This window comes from Amphibalanus amphitrite, unplaced genomic scaffold (assembly GCF_019059575.1).
Source record: "Amphibalanus amphitrite isolate SeventyFive unplaced genomic scaffold, NRLGWU_Aamphi_draft 000449F_arrow, whole genome shotgun sequence".
Taxonomy (NCBI): domain Eukaryota; kingdom Metazoa; phylum Arthropoda; class Thecostraca; order Balanomorpha; family Balanidae; genus Amphibalanus; species Amphibalanus amphitrite.
Genome location: NW_024881943.1, coordinates 431,705 through 448,068, shown reverse-complemented (window position 1 = coordinate 448,068; position 16,364 = coordinate 431,705). Strand labels below are relative to the sequence as shown.

Sequence of the window (16,364 nt, the reverse complement as noted above, 5' to 3'; positions counted from 1 at the left end):
TAACCAACTGAGCTACGGGACCGGCTAAATGACCTCAGTTTGACCTCAATAACTCCTGACCTAAGGTGACCTAAGACTTGAAATTTTGTGTGAAGGTGTCAAATTGATGCCCGGTAAGGTACTTAATATTTGGCGGCGCTGCGCGCCGCCGTTTTCTTGCTATTCAAGAAAAACCACAGAGGGGGGGCAAATTGACCCCCCCCCCAGCGGGGCCAGGGTTAAGTATAAGAGAATACATATACTGTTTAAGTGGCATCACTTTGCATTTGAAAAGAGCGGGAACATACACTGCATAAATGTGGACATGTGGTTGTAAAACGTTGAGCCGGAATATACCTACGCCTTATTTTATAAGCTTGAACTTGGATCCAGGGGGAGAGATTAAGTCATATCACTCAAGTCATAGACCCGCTTTTCACTACCACGGTCCACGCTCCCCCCGGTCATTGGTCAACACCTTTTCCACTGCTGGTTTCCCCCCCCCCCCCCCCGGTCAGCACCTTTCGTCGCCGCCCCCACCGGCGTCCGTGGCTCAGCCCCCCCCCCCCCCCCCCCAACCTATTTTGCGATCCTACACCCCTGATCCTGCACGTGCACTGGGGGTGACCCACATGCATCGAGAGTATCCTATTTTTGGTAGAAGAGATGCTGCTACCCTACAAAAATTACCGCAAGTCAATCGCCCAAGCGGCTGCTGAGATATGAGCCTCTCAAAATCACTAAGTACTTTTGCAAAACAGCTTGAATACCCTTGACTTTTCACGTGGCACGTGCCACGACGGTCACTGAGGTGTATCAAAAGTAGTCAATTACGGGGTAGAAGGGATGGGGCTACCCAGCAAAAAAGACCGCAGGCCAATCGGTCGAGCCATAGGCGGCGGAACGGGGAGGGCACCGGGGCACCGTGCCCCCCCCCCCCTTTGATTTTGGCATTTTAACATTAGTCCTATGGGCGTTGCATGGAAAGAATGGGACCAAAAGTCGGCAATGCCCCCCTTTAATTGAAGGTGTTCCGCCGCTACTGGGTCGAGCGGTTGCTGAGATATAAGCCTCTCAAAAGCGTTACAGGCCGGGCCGGGCCGGGCCGGGCCGCTCATACTGAGATTTTTCCGTTATATCGAAAAGACTCGCTTCGCTCGCTGCGCTCGCTCGCTCGTAATCATATGATCAAAACAAAAATCAAAATCAAGACGCCAAAAGAAGTGTTTTTCTGCAAAACTCTGCCTTGATCCAGGGGCCGAACAGCTGGGAAGGATCTCCTACTTAGCCCCATCCCTTCCCCCATAATAACCAAGCTGCAAAAAGGCCAATACAGGCGAGGATTAATAAAGCACAGCTGTCTTAAAGGCCTTTTTTATCAGTTTCTCTCTACTTGAATTCTCATTTGTCCCCATCAGTCAGCATAAATTGATAGCTAACAGAATCAAGCAAAGCAGTTTAAAAAAAAAAGAAGTTGATAAAAGCTGACCCCAGTCAGGTTGCCAGTAGCTACCCCCAAAATTAAAAGGTCCCAACCCATAAATGACTGGATTCCTGGACTTCAAACTATAGTGCCTATTTGTATTGCCTAGAATGTAGGTGGAAGGCAGAGTTGGCCAGAAACTGGTAAGCATATGTTCTTATTGGCAAATGAGAAGTTCATGGCTCCATTGGAAAGATATGCGATAAGCATCCTTTACCTTTTTTTGAAACTCTCCACCTATGGCAAAAAAGGTGAACATCTGAACTGAAAGGAACTCAAGAAAATGTGGATGCACCTCAACTTGCACACGAATCACAATCTTCCTTGTCATGAATCTTCCTTGTCAAATCATGAATGCACTTTGTCAACAAAATGTGTAAAACACAGCATGATGTTTAGCAGAGCCTAGCATACCATTTTAGCAATAACATGAACAGGAATCTTATAAGACCATGAACTGACAAACATAGGTATACCTGAAACATTAGTCCCTAGCATGTTCATTTGCAGGCACTATACAGTCAGTGAATAATAAACCGAAGGGCTGACACCCACCCTGTAGGTATTATTTAGTTCAGCATATGTCAATGCAGATAAGCATAGGTGTCATTTATTAATAAAAAAATACTCACATTTTGAGCTTCCTTGCTAGTCACCAGCCCATAGAGCAGCACTGTCTATCAATCAAACCTGCAAAACCAGAATGTCAAACATTTTCCAATTTCTATTCCATGAACTATGAAGGCCTTCAATTTATATCAAACATGAAATCAACTTAGGACCATTGAAACAACACTTGTAATATCTGTCGCTAAGCCAATTCCACACAGCACTAGGTACACTAAATCCGCACCGCACCAAGCCAAAATTTGCACCGCACCGCACAGAATCCCCACCAGCCCAACAAGCCCGCACCAACGAGATCTCATAAAAATTGCCAGCTTGCAGACTGGGGTTGAAAGCTGTAGGTGGGGTTAGGTCAGGTTTGGCTGGATTTGGTTGGATTTGGTTTGGTTTGAGTAGAAAGCAATTTTCCTTGGTTGTATACAAAACAAGTGTGATGCGATGCCTGCTAAACGACTACTGAAGTTCTTACTGCTAAAATATTCCATTTCAATTTCAAATTATGTCTGGTAAACATCTGGAAATTATGCCATCAAAAATGAGCTGCCTTTGATGTCACTCGTGACAGCTGGCTGAAAACTAAAAAGAAACTCAAAAAGATAAGGAAACACAACACCACCCAGGGGCGGCGCCACGGGTTTTCGATAGGGGGGGACGGGGACCTGCCTGACCGAAAATCCCAAAAGTAGATACTGATCGTGTATGCAAAAAAAAAAAAAAAAAACGAGGCACGTAACGCCGCGAAACTTGGTAAAGCCCAAAACACATCGAATGGTGCATCCCGTTTCCAAACTTATCCTAGGACACCTAAGATCGATCACCTTTTCAAGCATCCTTGCCTCTAAATCAAAATTTGCAGTCTTGCCAACTCAAAGCTGGTTTCCTACAAGCTGCGAATTACTTAGGTATGATGAGTAGCAGTGCCAACCATTCTTACGTTTCGTACTTTCAAATTTTCAATCTTACGTCTGGTCAGCTTCATGGCTTCACCATCATATAGTCATGGAGGAAAAGTGGGAATGTCTTCTGCTCTGACAAGTGCGCCAAAACTGCAATATAATTTCAGAATCATGACATCACCACCACCACCTGATCCATATGCAACGGGCAGGGTGCAGCTAATGGCTAGCCTTCAGTGGTCATGTCATCGGTGGTCACTGAAAAGGTCATGCTAGGTCATGGAAGGTCACCAGCCATTATTTGATCACACTTTCTGATGGATTTTACTTACCAAGAGCTTCGCGGGAAAAACGAGCGCATGCATCGTTGAAAAAAAAAATGAGTGAAAGGGTCTCGGGTCCGGCGACCTCTGCAGGTGAAATGCCGGGTAGGATTCCGATTTTCACAGCCGCTGACGTAAGAAGGGGAGTGGGGGGGGGGGGGTTGGCTCGATTAGACCCCCAGCCGTTCGGGCCGCCGACCGAACTTAGTTTTGCAGAAAAAAAAAACGAGTGCTATCGAACCCCTTGACGAGAGGGAGCCGATGCTACCCAATTATAAGGTCTTGGGCTACTGCGTGCTTTTTTTGGTCCTGCCTGTGATCTATCCGAACACTTCTCCCCACAAGTGCTGGGGTTAAATGGCATAGATTTCAAATGGTTCCTGTGGTAGAACTGCCATGCTTGAATTCGACTAATTAGGAATGGAAAATATCCATATAGTAGCGGAAATCTATGGAATTTCAGTAAACTTGGTTTTGTCGGCAATGGGGTCTGGCAGTGGGGTGGGGAGGTAATAACCCTGCCTGGCGCCCCAAAAGGGGGGGGGGCACGATCCCCGAGGCCCTGCCGATCACCTTATAACTACAGGCATCACAGCTCCACACCTTTTGCAGATGGCCAGGACCCCCTGCGATACATCACAACAGCAATCTTTATTCAGAACCTGCCTTGATTAACCAACGATGCATTAAATACGACGGATAACTCTACAATGCATTATTATCAACTATTGAACGGGCCTCGCCGATAGGGGGGTACTGTACCCCCCTAACTTTCGATAGCGGGGGACCTGTCCCCCCCGTCCCCCCCGTTGGCGCCGCCCATGACACCACCTACTTGGTGATTATTTTAGATTTACGTACTGAATTACAACCAAATTTAAGCAGCTCAGTATGAACAGATATGACTATCATAAAGAAAAAAGCACTTTGATGTTGATTTAACTTTTGATTTAAGCTCAAGCTTAAGATTGATACCTAATAAACCCCTCATATAACCCTGAAATCGAGTCCATTCTCTGAAAAAGGACAAGGATGAGGAGAGCAAAAGATAGATTGATACCTATGCTGATAAAAAATAAATTGAAATTGAAATGTTCACTTACCAACTGGCGACTCAGACTGTATCCAGCTAGGTACTTAACTCCCTGGCTGTAACCATTTGATTTGGATTGGTATTAATGTTGAATATCTCGCAGATTTTCTTGCCGATCCAAACCCCACCCACAACAACTTTCTAATGCAATGGCATTGGCATGCAATGGCATGCAAGAAACGCCATGCAAGCAAAAACAACAAACTTGAACTATTGCCCAACAAAACAATTGCCTGAGCCGCTTACGTATTTGTGCGCTAGAAATGTAAAACTAGTATTGCTACCATATATAATCATAAAGGAAAATGAAGGAAAGTACTACCTTTGCCATGCCTTTGCCCGACTCACTAGGCGCGCGAATCGCGTATATTCGGATGCAGTATGAGCAGAGTATGGGTCCCGAAAAATTCCTCAGAAACTAGAGAAATTCTCGGACTTACTTCGAAATGCGCTGCGTTGCGGCATTGGCGGTTATGTGCGGCGTGTATGCCGCATGATTAGTAAGCGGCGACCACTAAATTAAAAACTCAATAGCTTTGACCTGTTTTCAATGGATAACACTGCATACCAAAAATGTCCATCGCTCTCGTCATAGGATATTTAGATTTAAATAACTAACTTATATACATCATCGTTTTGAACCAAATTAATCCTTTCAACTTGACCTTCGCCCGTATAGGTGTTTTTTTCCAGCCGCGAACGTATAAGGTATAACCCCTTGCCGTTTCGCTCCTGATCAAGCTAGAGCTTCGCGGAAAAAAACAGCGTGTTGCCCGTGACGAGAGGAAGCCGACGATACCCAATTTTAAGGTCCTAGGTCATCGGTTGACCTTCCAGGTCAGGTCAATGACCAAAAAGGCAGGAAAATTGGGACCTGTTAGAACGTTGGACGTGGTGATCGTGGGACCTGAAAAAGTTGCACCTCTATGTAATATGTGGGTTCGATATACTGTGTGACGTTCCAAGAATTATTTGGGAAAAGTTGCACTTCCGGAGAGACGGACGGACGGACGGAGAGACGGATGGACGGACGAAGAGACTGATGACGGACGGACGGAGAGAGTGACTGATGGACGGACGGATGGAGAAACGGACGGACGGATGGACGGACTGAGAGACGGAAGGGCGGACGGACGGACGGACGGACTGAGAGACGGAAGGGCGGGCGAACGGACGGAGAGACGGACAAAGAGATGGACAGACGGACGAGAGAGAGAGAGAGAGAGAGAGAGAGAGAGAGAGAGAGAGAGAGAGAGACAGAGACAGAGACAGAGAGAGAGAGAGAGAGAGAGAGAGAGAGACAGAGACAGAGAGAGAGAGAGAGAGAGAGAGAGAGAGAGAGAGAGAGAGAGAGAGAGAGAGAGAGAGAGAGAGAGAGAGAGAGAGAGAGAGAGAGAGAGAGAGAGAGAGAGAAGGGTGGTGAGAGAGAGAGAGAGAAGGGTGGTGAGAGAAAGGAGGATCAGATGAAGGAAAAGACTTAGAGATATGGATATTACTTGTCAGAGACTCGGGGAGGACGGGAAGGAGACTGATACCTAAAGAGAGGAAAGATGATCGTGAGCAAGGGGTTTGGGAGATAGGTAAGGAGACAGGGGAAAATGAGATTTTATTGCTCCGGTCCCAATAACACTTCCCAAAATAAAATATAATTGGTCGTAATTATCGAATAAGAATCGGAAATTGTCAATTGAACGTCTGATTTGCTTACATCGATCCGCCCTATAGGTACAGTCACCAGCACTTGCTACTAATCACCTCGTTTTTGTTCAGTAGTTTGAAGACCGATCAATTCTCAGTCGCGCAAGATACGTCAAACGATCCGTTTGGTCCTCCGATTTTCGAATATCTAACTTGTTTTTGTATATTCGAAGCATTTTGGGATGGAGAGCCAAAAAACCTCTTTTCTGCCCTAAAGTGTGCCCCAAGAAGTCGTAGAACCTAGCCCCGCCTCTGATCCACAGACCACTAGTGCCATCTCTTGTCAGCCGAACAAGCCGCAGAAGTAAATAATGTCACGTGACCTTTGCACACGCTACAATTACTACGCAGCTGTAGTGGGGGAAGCGGGGCGGAGGCGTGGAGGGGGACGCGATCGGTCGGCTGGGATCAGGTCGCCGACGTCAGAGGTCATCCGCCGGAGGGTGTTTGAGCGGTTGGGCCGTGTGGGCTGGGCCTGCGGAGTGGAGAGCGCCTGGACCTGTCTGGAAACAAGCCCTACAGCGCTGTGACAGTCGAGAATATTGTGAGGACATAGAGAGAGGGAGAGGGAGAGGGAGAGAGAGAAAGAGAGGAGGGAGAGGGAGAGAGAAAGAGAGAGGGAGAGGGAGACAGAGAGAGAGAGAGAGAGAGAGAGGGAGAGAGCAAGAGAGAGCGAGAGCGAGAGCGAGAAAGAGAGAGAGAGAGGGCGAGAGAGAGAGCGAGAGAGAGCAAGAGAGAGCGAGAGAGAGCAAGAGAGAGCAAGAGAGAGCAAGAGAGAGCGCGAGAGAGGGCGAGAGAGAGCGAGAGCGAGAGAGCGAGAGAGAGAGAGAGCGAGAGCGAGAGTGAGAGCGAGAGAGCGAGAGAGAGAGAAAGCGAGAGAGCGAGAGAGAGCGAGAGAGCGAGAGAGAGAGAGAGAGAGAGAGAGAGAGAGAGAGAGAGAGAGAGAGAGAGAGAGAGAGAGAGAGAGAGAGAGAGAGAGAGAGAGAGCTAAGAAAGACTGGAGGGAAGGGATAAGGACGGAAGGAGAGAAAAGAGAGACAGAATAGGAAAACCAGAGAGGGTAAAATGAGATAGAGGGCAATGGGTAAATCAGTGAGAGGGAGCGAGAGAGAGAGGAAATATTTAGTTGTGTCAGCTTGTTTCACATGTAAAACGTAAATTTGCTTTTCATCATTACAGCTTCGGATTTGAAATTAAATCTTAGCATCCTTATGATAAACCCACGTTGAAGGGATGCAGTAGCGGCGGAACACTTTCAATTAGGGGGGGGGGGGGCACTGCCGACTTTTGGTCCTATTATTTCCATGCAACGCTCATAGGGCTAATGTTGAAATGCAAAAATCAAAGGGGGCACGGTGCCCCGGTGCCCTTCCCGTTCCGCCGCCTAAGACGGGATGGGGACGCTTTTATGGTCGTCGTTGGGAGCTCGGCACTAATGGGGTCTGGGGATGATGTTGAAGGTTTCGCAAAAGTTTCATAAAAGAGATTCTATTTTGGCACAACCTATTTAACATTTTTTACGTTTGCTGTGAAAAGGTTAGGCCCAGTTCATTCAAAATCAGGTCCACGACTCCACAGCTTACAACAGGAGCTAGCTAGCATAACAAACCCGCGCCGTGTTGGTGGCATGAACTTTCCGTCGAGTGCTGGGGGGGGGCGTTTCACGCCCCTCCGTCTAACTCGGCTCCTGGGCCACGTAGCGACACGCGGTAAGCGGCAATCGAAAGAGCGTCAAAAATAAGGAGGAAAACACTCGGTCATTTTAAGGTCCGAGTAAAGGTCAGGTCACCAGGATTCATCAAAGGTCAAATTTTGTTGATTTCAACGATTTTGAACACCCGACGGCTAACTTGGGAACCAATAGAGCTACAGCGCCGCAGAAAAGCGCATTCGATGGCTTCTTTCGCCAACATGTCCTCAAATTTGACCTCAGATCAACGGTTTAGCCCCCAGAGGGCACCGCTCTGATTGACCTCAAATTTGACCTCGGATCAACGGTGTTTTCACCGCTCTAGCACGTCTCTGTCAAAAGTAAAAAACTGCTGAAGACCTTTTATGTCCTAAAATGACCTCAGGGGCACACACAGGGGTCACAGGTGCGATTTTCCGATTCAGTATGTCATGTTTACCTATGGACCGATGTTTGAGTGGGTGTAGAACGAAATTCGTCCAAAAGAGGCGCATTTCAATTTTCTCCCATTGACTTATACCTAATGGAGCAGTCGCAAAATTGACGTGACCTTAGGTCACAGATATACAAAATCCGAGGTATCCATTTTATACACACTATTACCCTAAGCAATCACTGAAAGTTTTAAAGTCCGCTCAGTCGGTGTAGCTACAGTGAGCTTTCGATTTTTTTTCTGAGGTAAGGTCACTTGACGTTACGGTGACCTGACCGTCGCCGTTTTTTTTTTTTTAGATATTCGCGAAAAACCTGAGAGGGAAGGGTGTAAAACGCCCCCCCCCCCCCCCCCCAGCATGGCGCGGGTGATCGACATAGCGACTCGGACTGAACAAATGCCTTTAACGTTTAAACGGTTGAATGAGGTGAGAGGATTGAGGTAGCCTTGAATCGGATTTTCTTCTGCTTGTCGGTAGTTTAGGTTGAAGTTAATTTCGCGAGCTGACCATAATCATTTAACAGGGAAAATTCAGCTGCACATCGTTCGGGTCAAAGTAATATCAAACATTCTCAAATTTTGTAGTAAAGAGCCAGTAGTTTACGAATATATTCAAAAAACAAATAGAAAAAGAATAAGCGGACCGGTTTCGTCTATCAAAGACTTCTTCGGCGCTTTTTAAAAAAAAAGTATAAGAAAAAAAACTAGTACAGTGACAATCGTTTGAAATAAAATTGGATTCAACTAAGAACTAAGAACTTCATTGTCCGAAAACCGCTGACAGTTGATAGCTCAATGACACTTAGAGCCGTGCATAAGGAGGCGTGAAAACACTCTCCTCATCTCGTTCTATTACGAGAGGACCATGTCATGGCGTGAGAAAGGTGTTCTCAAAATAAATGACACTATTATATGAGTGAATAAATAATCCGCGCCCCTTGGGCTATTGGCGGACCCTACCACCTGATCGGGTGGTGCAGCCGTTTCGCCTTCCACCTGAGATCTCGGAAAGTTACCGACCGATTTTGAACATTCAAAGAGCGTTCGATAGCCCCACCAGGGAACTACCTTGCTACCAGGTTTTGTTGACCTAGGTGCAACCCATGACGTCACAAGTCAGGTCAAACGTCGCATTTTTTCACCGATTTAGTCTAAGGAATGCGTTACAGTCAGTTAACACATCAATTAAAAGGCATGTAATCGAAAAACATCGATGGAGCGCTGGTTGTCTAATACATATGTTGCCTAAAGAGGTCATTGATGCCAGGTCAGTTCACAGAGGTCAGGTCACTAAGGGTTACAATATGAACCCAACTATGCTAGGGTCGTGTGATACATGTTTTATGGCCAATTTTACATTTATAATTCAATGGTGTGGGCTAGACGGCAATTGGGGCCATTTTAGATTGCATTCTGGTGAAGGTCAGGTCAAGGTCAGGTCAAAGGTCAAATTTGAAAGTTGATATGTTGCATAAAAGGGGTATCTATTCGATGCAGCTCATCACAGGAAATCCAATGGTGGTATTTGGCTTGCTCTGTGTGTTCTGTGACGGCTAAAAATTGAATTTGAAAATTTTACGTAATAAATTTCGAATAGTTTTTTTGGCCATAACTTTGCTAAAAATGGAGCTAACGAGTTTAGGTAAGTTTGGATATCTAGAGCAGATAGTTCTATAACATATATTTCAGTTTTAATTTTGAAAGTTGTTGGTATTTTCGGGGTGTTTACTTCCATAGTTTTGATGGTCAAAATCAATTTTTGTTTGGAAATAAGAGTTAGCAGTTTGGTAACGCTGTTTATTTTACATCTTTTTGATTTTGAATATTTTTCGTTATCTTCAAAACTGTAAGCGTGACAGCTCTTCCCGCTAAACCTTTTATTGGGTCAAAAATGACAGAACATGACATCCCTCTGACGTCATTTGTGACTAACCTTTCATAAGAGCTCTGGAAAAATTTTGTCATGCCCGGAGGGGTCTTGAAAGTTTGGTGGCGACATTTGCTATACTTTAGGAGATATCGACTGAAAAGGAGAGAGGGGGTATTTCGCGCCGCCCTCCCCCCCCCCCTCAACGGGGCTTTCAGTTGCTGCTCTCACAGAACTATTGGTAATATTACAACGTAGTGGAATTGCAAGTGGCAATATAAGCTTCCTGCCAGCGCCGGACCAGAGTTTAAACATGCAGGCTGAATTTTAACAATTAACTTTTGAATTTTTAAACCGTTGAGCTTTTTAGAAGTTGCCTATGAACTGTTCAGCTCCTTTTGTGGTCCATCACAGCGGGCTTGTATGTCATTTGTCAACCAAAATCGAATTAAAAACTTTTTATTGGGTCTGGCTACCTCGCCAACTTCTTAACTGGATCGTTTAGTAGCTTTTGATTGGGCACTGCCCACGTTGTCTGTCTAGCTTTTCGTGTCATAGACACTGTCTATGACACGAGAAGAGGCTGCTGACATCGTTTGTCGCGGTTGGATAATACCAATCCACGTCCCAGTGGCTGCTCGATCGCACTTTCCCTGGCCCACCTCTCCCACCAGGCTAGACTTTGCCCGGCACAGCCGTCGCCTCGGTGCCTTGGGCGGTGACCCGTTCAAAGGGGCTCACAATTCGTATGGTGCCGTGGCTCTCAAACCGATACAGAACAGTGAAACGCAAAGGCTCACTTTCCATATAAGGCGAACGGCTGATTCTGGCGCCGGGGCTTCATTCATGCTAAGGCGCCCAATCACAGCGCCGCATTTCAGTTAGTGTCGGGTGCAAAAGCTAATATGCTCCGCCCCTCCATCACGTGACCCTGCCCTCACGTGGCCTCAGTCACGTGGTGTTTCCACTTCTTGGCGCATGGCGGCGCTAGTCTCGCAGGGGCGGTGGTAGCTTGCTCCCCCGCCGTCCGGGGGTGATGGGTAGCAACTGCTGGTGACTGTACCCTGTTTGACATGTTTGCACCAAAGCCAACTTGCAGGCTATACATCGAGCCAGTGGTATATACTATACAATAAATACATCTCTCCCGGTGGTATACCTGCATAGAGCCGAAACCTCCGGCTGTATTTTCCCACGATCAGCCGGATTGCAAAGCCGTGTATTTTTCGTCCGTTGCAGGCGGCCGGCGCAATCTCCGTGAAAGAAGCGCTCCAGTGACAAAAGCACGAGCAGATCGCCTAAATGCCGGTGGCCGCGAGAATTTCTCTAGTTTCTGAAGAATTTTTCGGGACCCATGCTCTACTCATACTGCATCCGAATATACGCGCGCGAATCCAAGAAGGTATGGGCGGCCAAAAGGCGAACTTCATCATCCAACCTCGCCATCCTCAGAAAAAGCCCATTCGCATCCTCACTCAGCTCCTTTACCGGGCTGGCGCCTGGCGGTCAGTGGTCACCCCAGTCCCCACCTGACAACCGGTGGATGAGGTCACACTCGGGTCCTGTCCGGGGTGACCGTTTGGCAGGCGGGAGTCGGAGCCCGGCAGACTGTTCCAACGAGGCAATCCAGTCCCAACGGGACGGTCTCGCCTCTGCGGCTCCCTGTTGGTGACGGTGTCTCACACAACCCAATATGTTGATGTCCTGACCTCATATCCCATCATAGTTCTGCAATGATCTCTTTAGAACGAGAGTAAAAGCCTGCTGCCAACAAACAAAAAAGGCCAGCTTACGACCAATTTTCACCTGGCGGATGCTACAATAGTGTCGTGGTTCGTTTCTAAGTTGAAATCGTGGCCAATATCCAGGCCTTTAGTTTTAGTTATCAGTTAGGTATGCAGGCATGCACTTAGCACTTACAGTAGGTACTCGGGTAGGTACCTACCCAGTACCTAGGTCAGGTAGTAGGTACCTACCTACTAGGTACTGGGTCGAGCCCTCGGTCATGTAGCGTTTGTACAGCATATAAAGCTTTCCGTCCACGACCGTCCACCGTCCACGGTCCACGGTCCCCTTCCAGCGAGCCAGCGATGCAGTGCAGCTGTGCGTGTGCCGTGTTCGATGGTCAGCCACCGCAGCTGCTGCGGTCCCAAGACCCGACCCGAGCGCGCCGCGGTGACGATATAGTGAAAGTCAGCCGCGCGGCGCGTCCGCCATTCGGAGAGCGGCAGCTCCCGTTTATAAGCGACCATCAGGACAGGAGGACCAGTGAGTGTTACAGCTGTGTCCCAGGTAAGAGCACTTGCCCATCAGGGGATATCCGAGCCCGGGGAAGCCAGGGTTGAGCCCGTCAGCTTATAACATCAGCCGCTGGAAACTTTAGGTATAGCAATTGTAAATAATCCTATTTATTTTTATACGTCAAATATGGCAGGATGGTCGTCTTAAAACACATTACATAGGTACCGTACACAGCATGCCTCTTGCTAGTTAATACATCGTCAGAAATCAGGTAATGATTTTATAAATTCTACATTTACACAACCGTCAATACATATACCTGATCGTGCGTTGAGGTAAACGACCGTACAAAGGTTGAAAGAATAAAAGTTAGCGGTCAGCTAGATAGAAAGGTGGAGATACCTAAATAGTTCACGAAAAATCCAGAAACATAAATAAGATAAATCGATCATAGATCGATCAAGAAAGAAAGTAACTGCAGCCTAGCGCCGTGTTCACCGTTTTCAGATTTGCTGAACATGAGGCACTGTGTGGCGATGCTGGCGGTCGGAGTGGCCCTCCTGGGTGCTACCGCTGCCCAGGAGCAGTACAAGGGCTACTTCCAATACCTGAACGTGAAGGCGCCTAAGGAGTATGAGCACGGCTACAAGCGCGGCAACGAGTACCACAACCGCGACCACTACCAGCAGAACAAGGACCACCGCTTCAGGGCCAAGGTAAACGGACGGCTTCAGGAGATACTTGGACTGGGAGGGACTCCAGTCCGGAAGTTGGGAACCGGAAGTTATGCCACGATTAATGGGTCGATAGTCAGTAAAGTGACTATTGACCCATTTATTGTGGTGTAACCTCCGAATGTTCAGCTTCAGACATATATTAGAACTATACTATGTTCTACGGCCTTGTGAAATCGATCGTATAACTAATTTACGAATTATCTATTCATTTTTTGTAACTCATTTCACAGCTCGTTAAAATTTAAAAATGCGTTAAACGTTATAACTAACTAGCTGCCACATATCTATCGCACACAACCGTTATACGATTATTTGTGGGTTGAAAGAACGGTTTATCAGTTCATGTTCTGATTACAGGTCGGCTGGAACGATAAGTCGGGAGGAAGCGGAGAGCATTACTTCGAGTACAACCACGCACCCAAGCAAGCCGAATATAAGGAGCCGGCTCCGTACGCTCCGGAGCCGGCCCCGTACGCGCCGGAGCCGGCCCCGTACGCTCCGGAGCCGGCCCCGTACGCTCCGGAGCCGGCCCCGTATGTGCCCGTTTACGAGTGATTGACAGACTGGATGAGCAAACGAGAACCGTACAAGGGAATAGCTAGTCGATGGCAGCAAATACCAGGCGCTTTCATTTGTTATTTGTTACAGCTTCGCACATCGAAGCTGCACCTGAGTGATCCGCTTGTTTATTGTACTCGTATGTTGGCAGTCGAATACATCTAGGTACTTTTTCGAATGGGAATACTTCTTGCCTGTGCATTGTGCAGTACCTACACATTACAGTAAGTGCTGCATGTGCATTGTGCATTGTGCAATGTCCATCTTCGGAAGTACGACTGGATCTTTTTTTTATAAATTTAGCCCGAATGTTTGAATGGACGGCGGGATTGACAGAGCCGGAGCTCACGCTAAGCAGAGCTTGTTGCGTAGACTCCGACCTCACCGTCCGATGGCGCGATTTCAGGTAATGGGGGGACTTAGATGCTATAGTTTAACGTGCCCATCAAAGCCGGACACGGGTTGTCACACTCAGCTGACTTCAACTGGCTGCGGCTGTTCCCCCAACCGCAGACCATCCCCCGGTCAGGAGTCTCAAATATCGAGCGCCGGAGCGACTCGAACCCGGGCTTTCACTATCCGGGAGTAGGTACAACGCTCTACCAACTGAGCTACGAGACAGGCTGATGACTGAATGAAAGAAAGACAGTATGAATGAAAACTTCATATTGTTTTCTTGTACAACGCTAATTCCTACTAATATCAGGATGAATAGGTACATATTATCCCACACCGTCCACCGAAAACTGTTTATCAATGACCCGAGGCACAATGAGCGAAAATTATTATAGTGATGTGAAATTGATGTGTTGAACGTACTGGTATACTAGTCATTTGAAGTTTGTTACACGTCTTATTAGTAAACGTTATAATTGTTTGTTAAACGCGTTTAGCAGTTTTAGCAGTCAGACAGTCTACAATGATTCTTTATGAAGGATCAAATGATTGAAGTTTATGTCAACCAATCGACAACACATCGATGTGTCAAACATGGTTACTGAACGTTTAGTGGTAGGTATGAAAGGCGTTTATATGAAGATGTTAAAGGGCTTTTTAACGTATAATATGCAGAAACCATTTAAGTTTTTAAGTCAATTTTAATTTATTTTATGGTCGTGACGGGGCTGGGTTGGTCCGTTCATACCGACATTTTCCACAGATAAACTCGACCAATCACTCTTTAAATATCCCGCAATAAGATCCATGTTTATCATTGAATCGCAGGGCAGGCAATGAGTGAAAATTATCGAGAGCCGTGTAACGAACACGTTCAACGGCTGCTCTGCATTTCAACAAGTTAAAGGGACCCTCCCACCTTAACATTAGATTTGAGTTGAGATAGCCAAAATGGGGTCCCTGGCTCACAATTACCGGTTTCGGCACTCACAACATCGAGAAATGCCTTAAATCGGAAATATTGAATTTCAAAATTGCAGCATTTTGATTCAGAGGGGCTAATGCTTAGGAATACCCCTCTGAATGTGTGACGTAAGCGCAAATATCTAACGATTTTTAAATGTTTGACTAAAACGTTTTGTAGCACGCGGTGGTATATGCTATTTGCGCGCAACATCTGCCGCAAACGCCGCACTTCTAAAATAAAGTCGCTAGAAACAGCGGAGATCCCAAAAAAGTAAACAAAAGTAAAAGTCTAATATCTTGAAAACCGGTGAATATTTTTCGGTGAAATTTGGTAGATATTCGTTTTCGCTCTTTCTGAACCGAGCGACATCACTTTCATGCCAATTCATAAACTTTTTTGAAGGTGGGAGCCGGGAGGGTCCCTTTAATGAACGTCTAATAAACGTTGGAAACATGTTAAGTGTCTAGTGGCTGTGTTATCTATTCAGACATTCCGTATGAGTGCCTAATAAAGGAATCCATATACTATATTTATAGTGTCATAGTTGTATATAGATACCTAGATAGGTATGCACCACGTATGCACTCTCCTATAAAAACAAATTGGTAACAGCAAATAAGACATCCGGCGCGGGGGTCCAACATTGGCCGTCAACATGGGAGAGTGAAACCATAACAAGTGACTACGGTCACGGTGATATGGCGGTGCAGCTGAGCCGACTGGAGCGGTAACCGGTAATCGGTACAGCAGGCGATACGGTGTGTGCACAGACCGTATGTTGTGAGACACAACATGTTGTGTTGTAACCGAGCCACTTGCCATTAGCCGACAACAGGTGCGCAGCCGCATCGCTCGGTGAATGGGAGGACTGTGACGAAATAGGTAATATACACTGTGGTATTGACGACCACTGCGTGCTGTGGATTCGAGTGATAAGTGGAAATTGCTTAGAAATCGGAGGAGTTTCCGTTGTTTATAATGTGATTACGGAAGTAGTTTATAGAAGTAGTTTCGGAGTTAGGAGGGGGAGCTATGAAGAGCCCCCACCCCCAGTAGGGCGCGGGTTAAAGGGGGGGGGGGCACTGCCGACTTTTGGTCCCATTCTTTCCATGCAACGCCCATAGGGCTATAGTTAAAATGTCAAAATCAAGGGGGGCACGGTGCCCCGGTGCCCCCCCGTTCCGCCGCTTATGGAGCTTGTGTTGTTTACGGGTGTTCTGTCCTGCTGGAAAACGAAATCGACTTTAGGATACGTCTTCAGGATCCATGGGATGACGTCACTGTGAAGCAGACGTTCATGCATCGTCCCGTTCATCTTCTAATAGGCGTTAATGAGGACGATTGGACACTTTTTGCCGCCCGAGCCGTGGGCTGTC

The 16,364-nt window shown here is 46.9% G+C and overlaps 2 protein-coding genes across 2 annotated transcripts in view; one reads left to right on the top strand and one right to left on the bottom strand.

Moving 5' to 3' along the window:
- Positions 1–4,623, bottom strand: part of LOC122391672 (histone-lysine N-methyltransferase 2D-like) — a 74,630-nt gene extending 70,007 nt beyond the window's left edge. Inside the window, exons 1-2 of the mRNA XM_043385811.1 lie at positions 4,412–4,623; positions 2,095–2,152 (exon numbers count right to left, since the gene is read on the bottom strand). The gene's annotated coding sequence lies outside the window, so the exon portion shown is untranslated. The remainder of the gene's footprint in view (positions 1–2,094; positions 2,153–4,411) is intronic.
- A 6,857-nt stretch (positions 4,624–11,480) lies between these two features.
- LOC122391686 lies at positions 11,481–13,927 on the top strand. Its single transcript, XM_043385852.1, has 3 exons — positions 11,481–11,491; positions 12,838–13,046; positions 13,425–13,927. Exons 2-3 carry the CDS (start codon positions 12,849–12,851, stop codon positions 13,620–13,622), a joined length of 396 nt encoding a protein of 131 aa, XP_043241787.1. The 5' UTR covers positions 11,481–11,491; positions 12,838–12,848; the 3' UTR covers positions 13,623–13,927.
- The last annotated feature ends 2,437 nt before the right edge of the window (positions 13,928–16,364 follow it).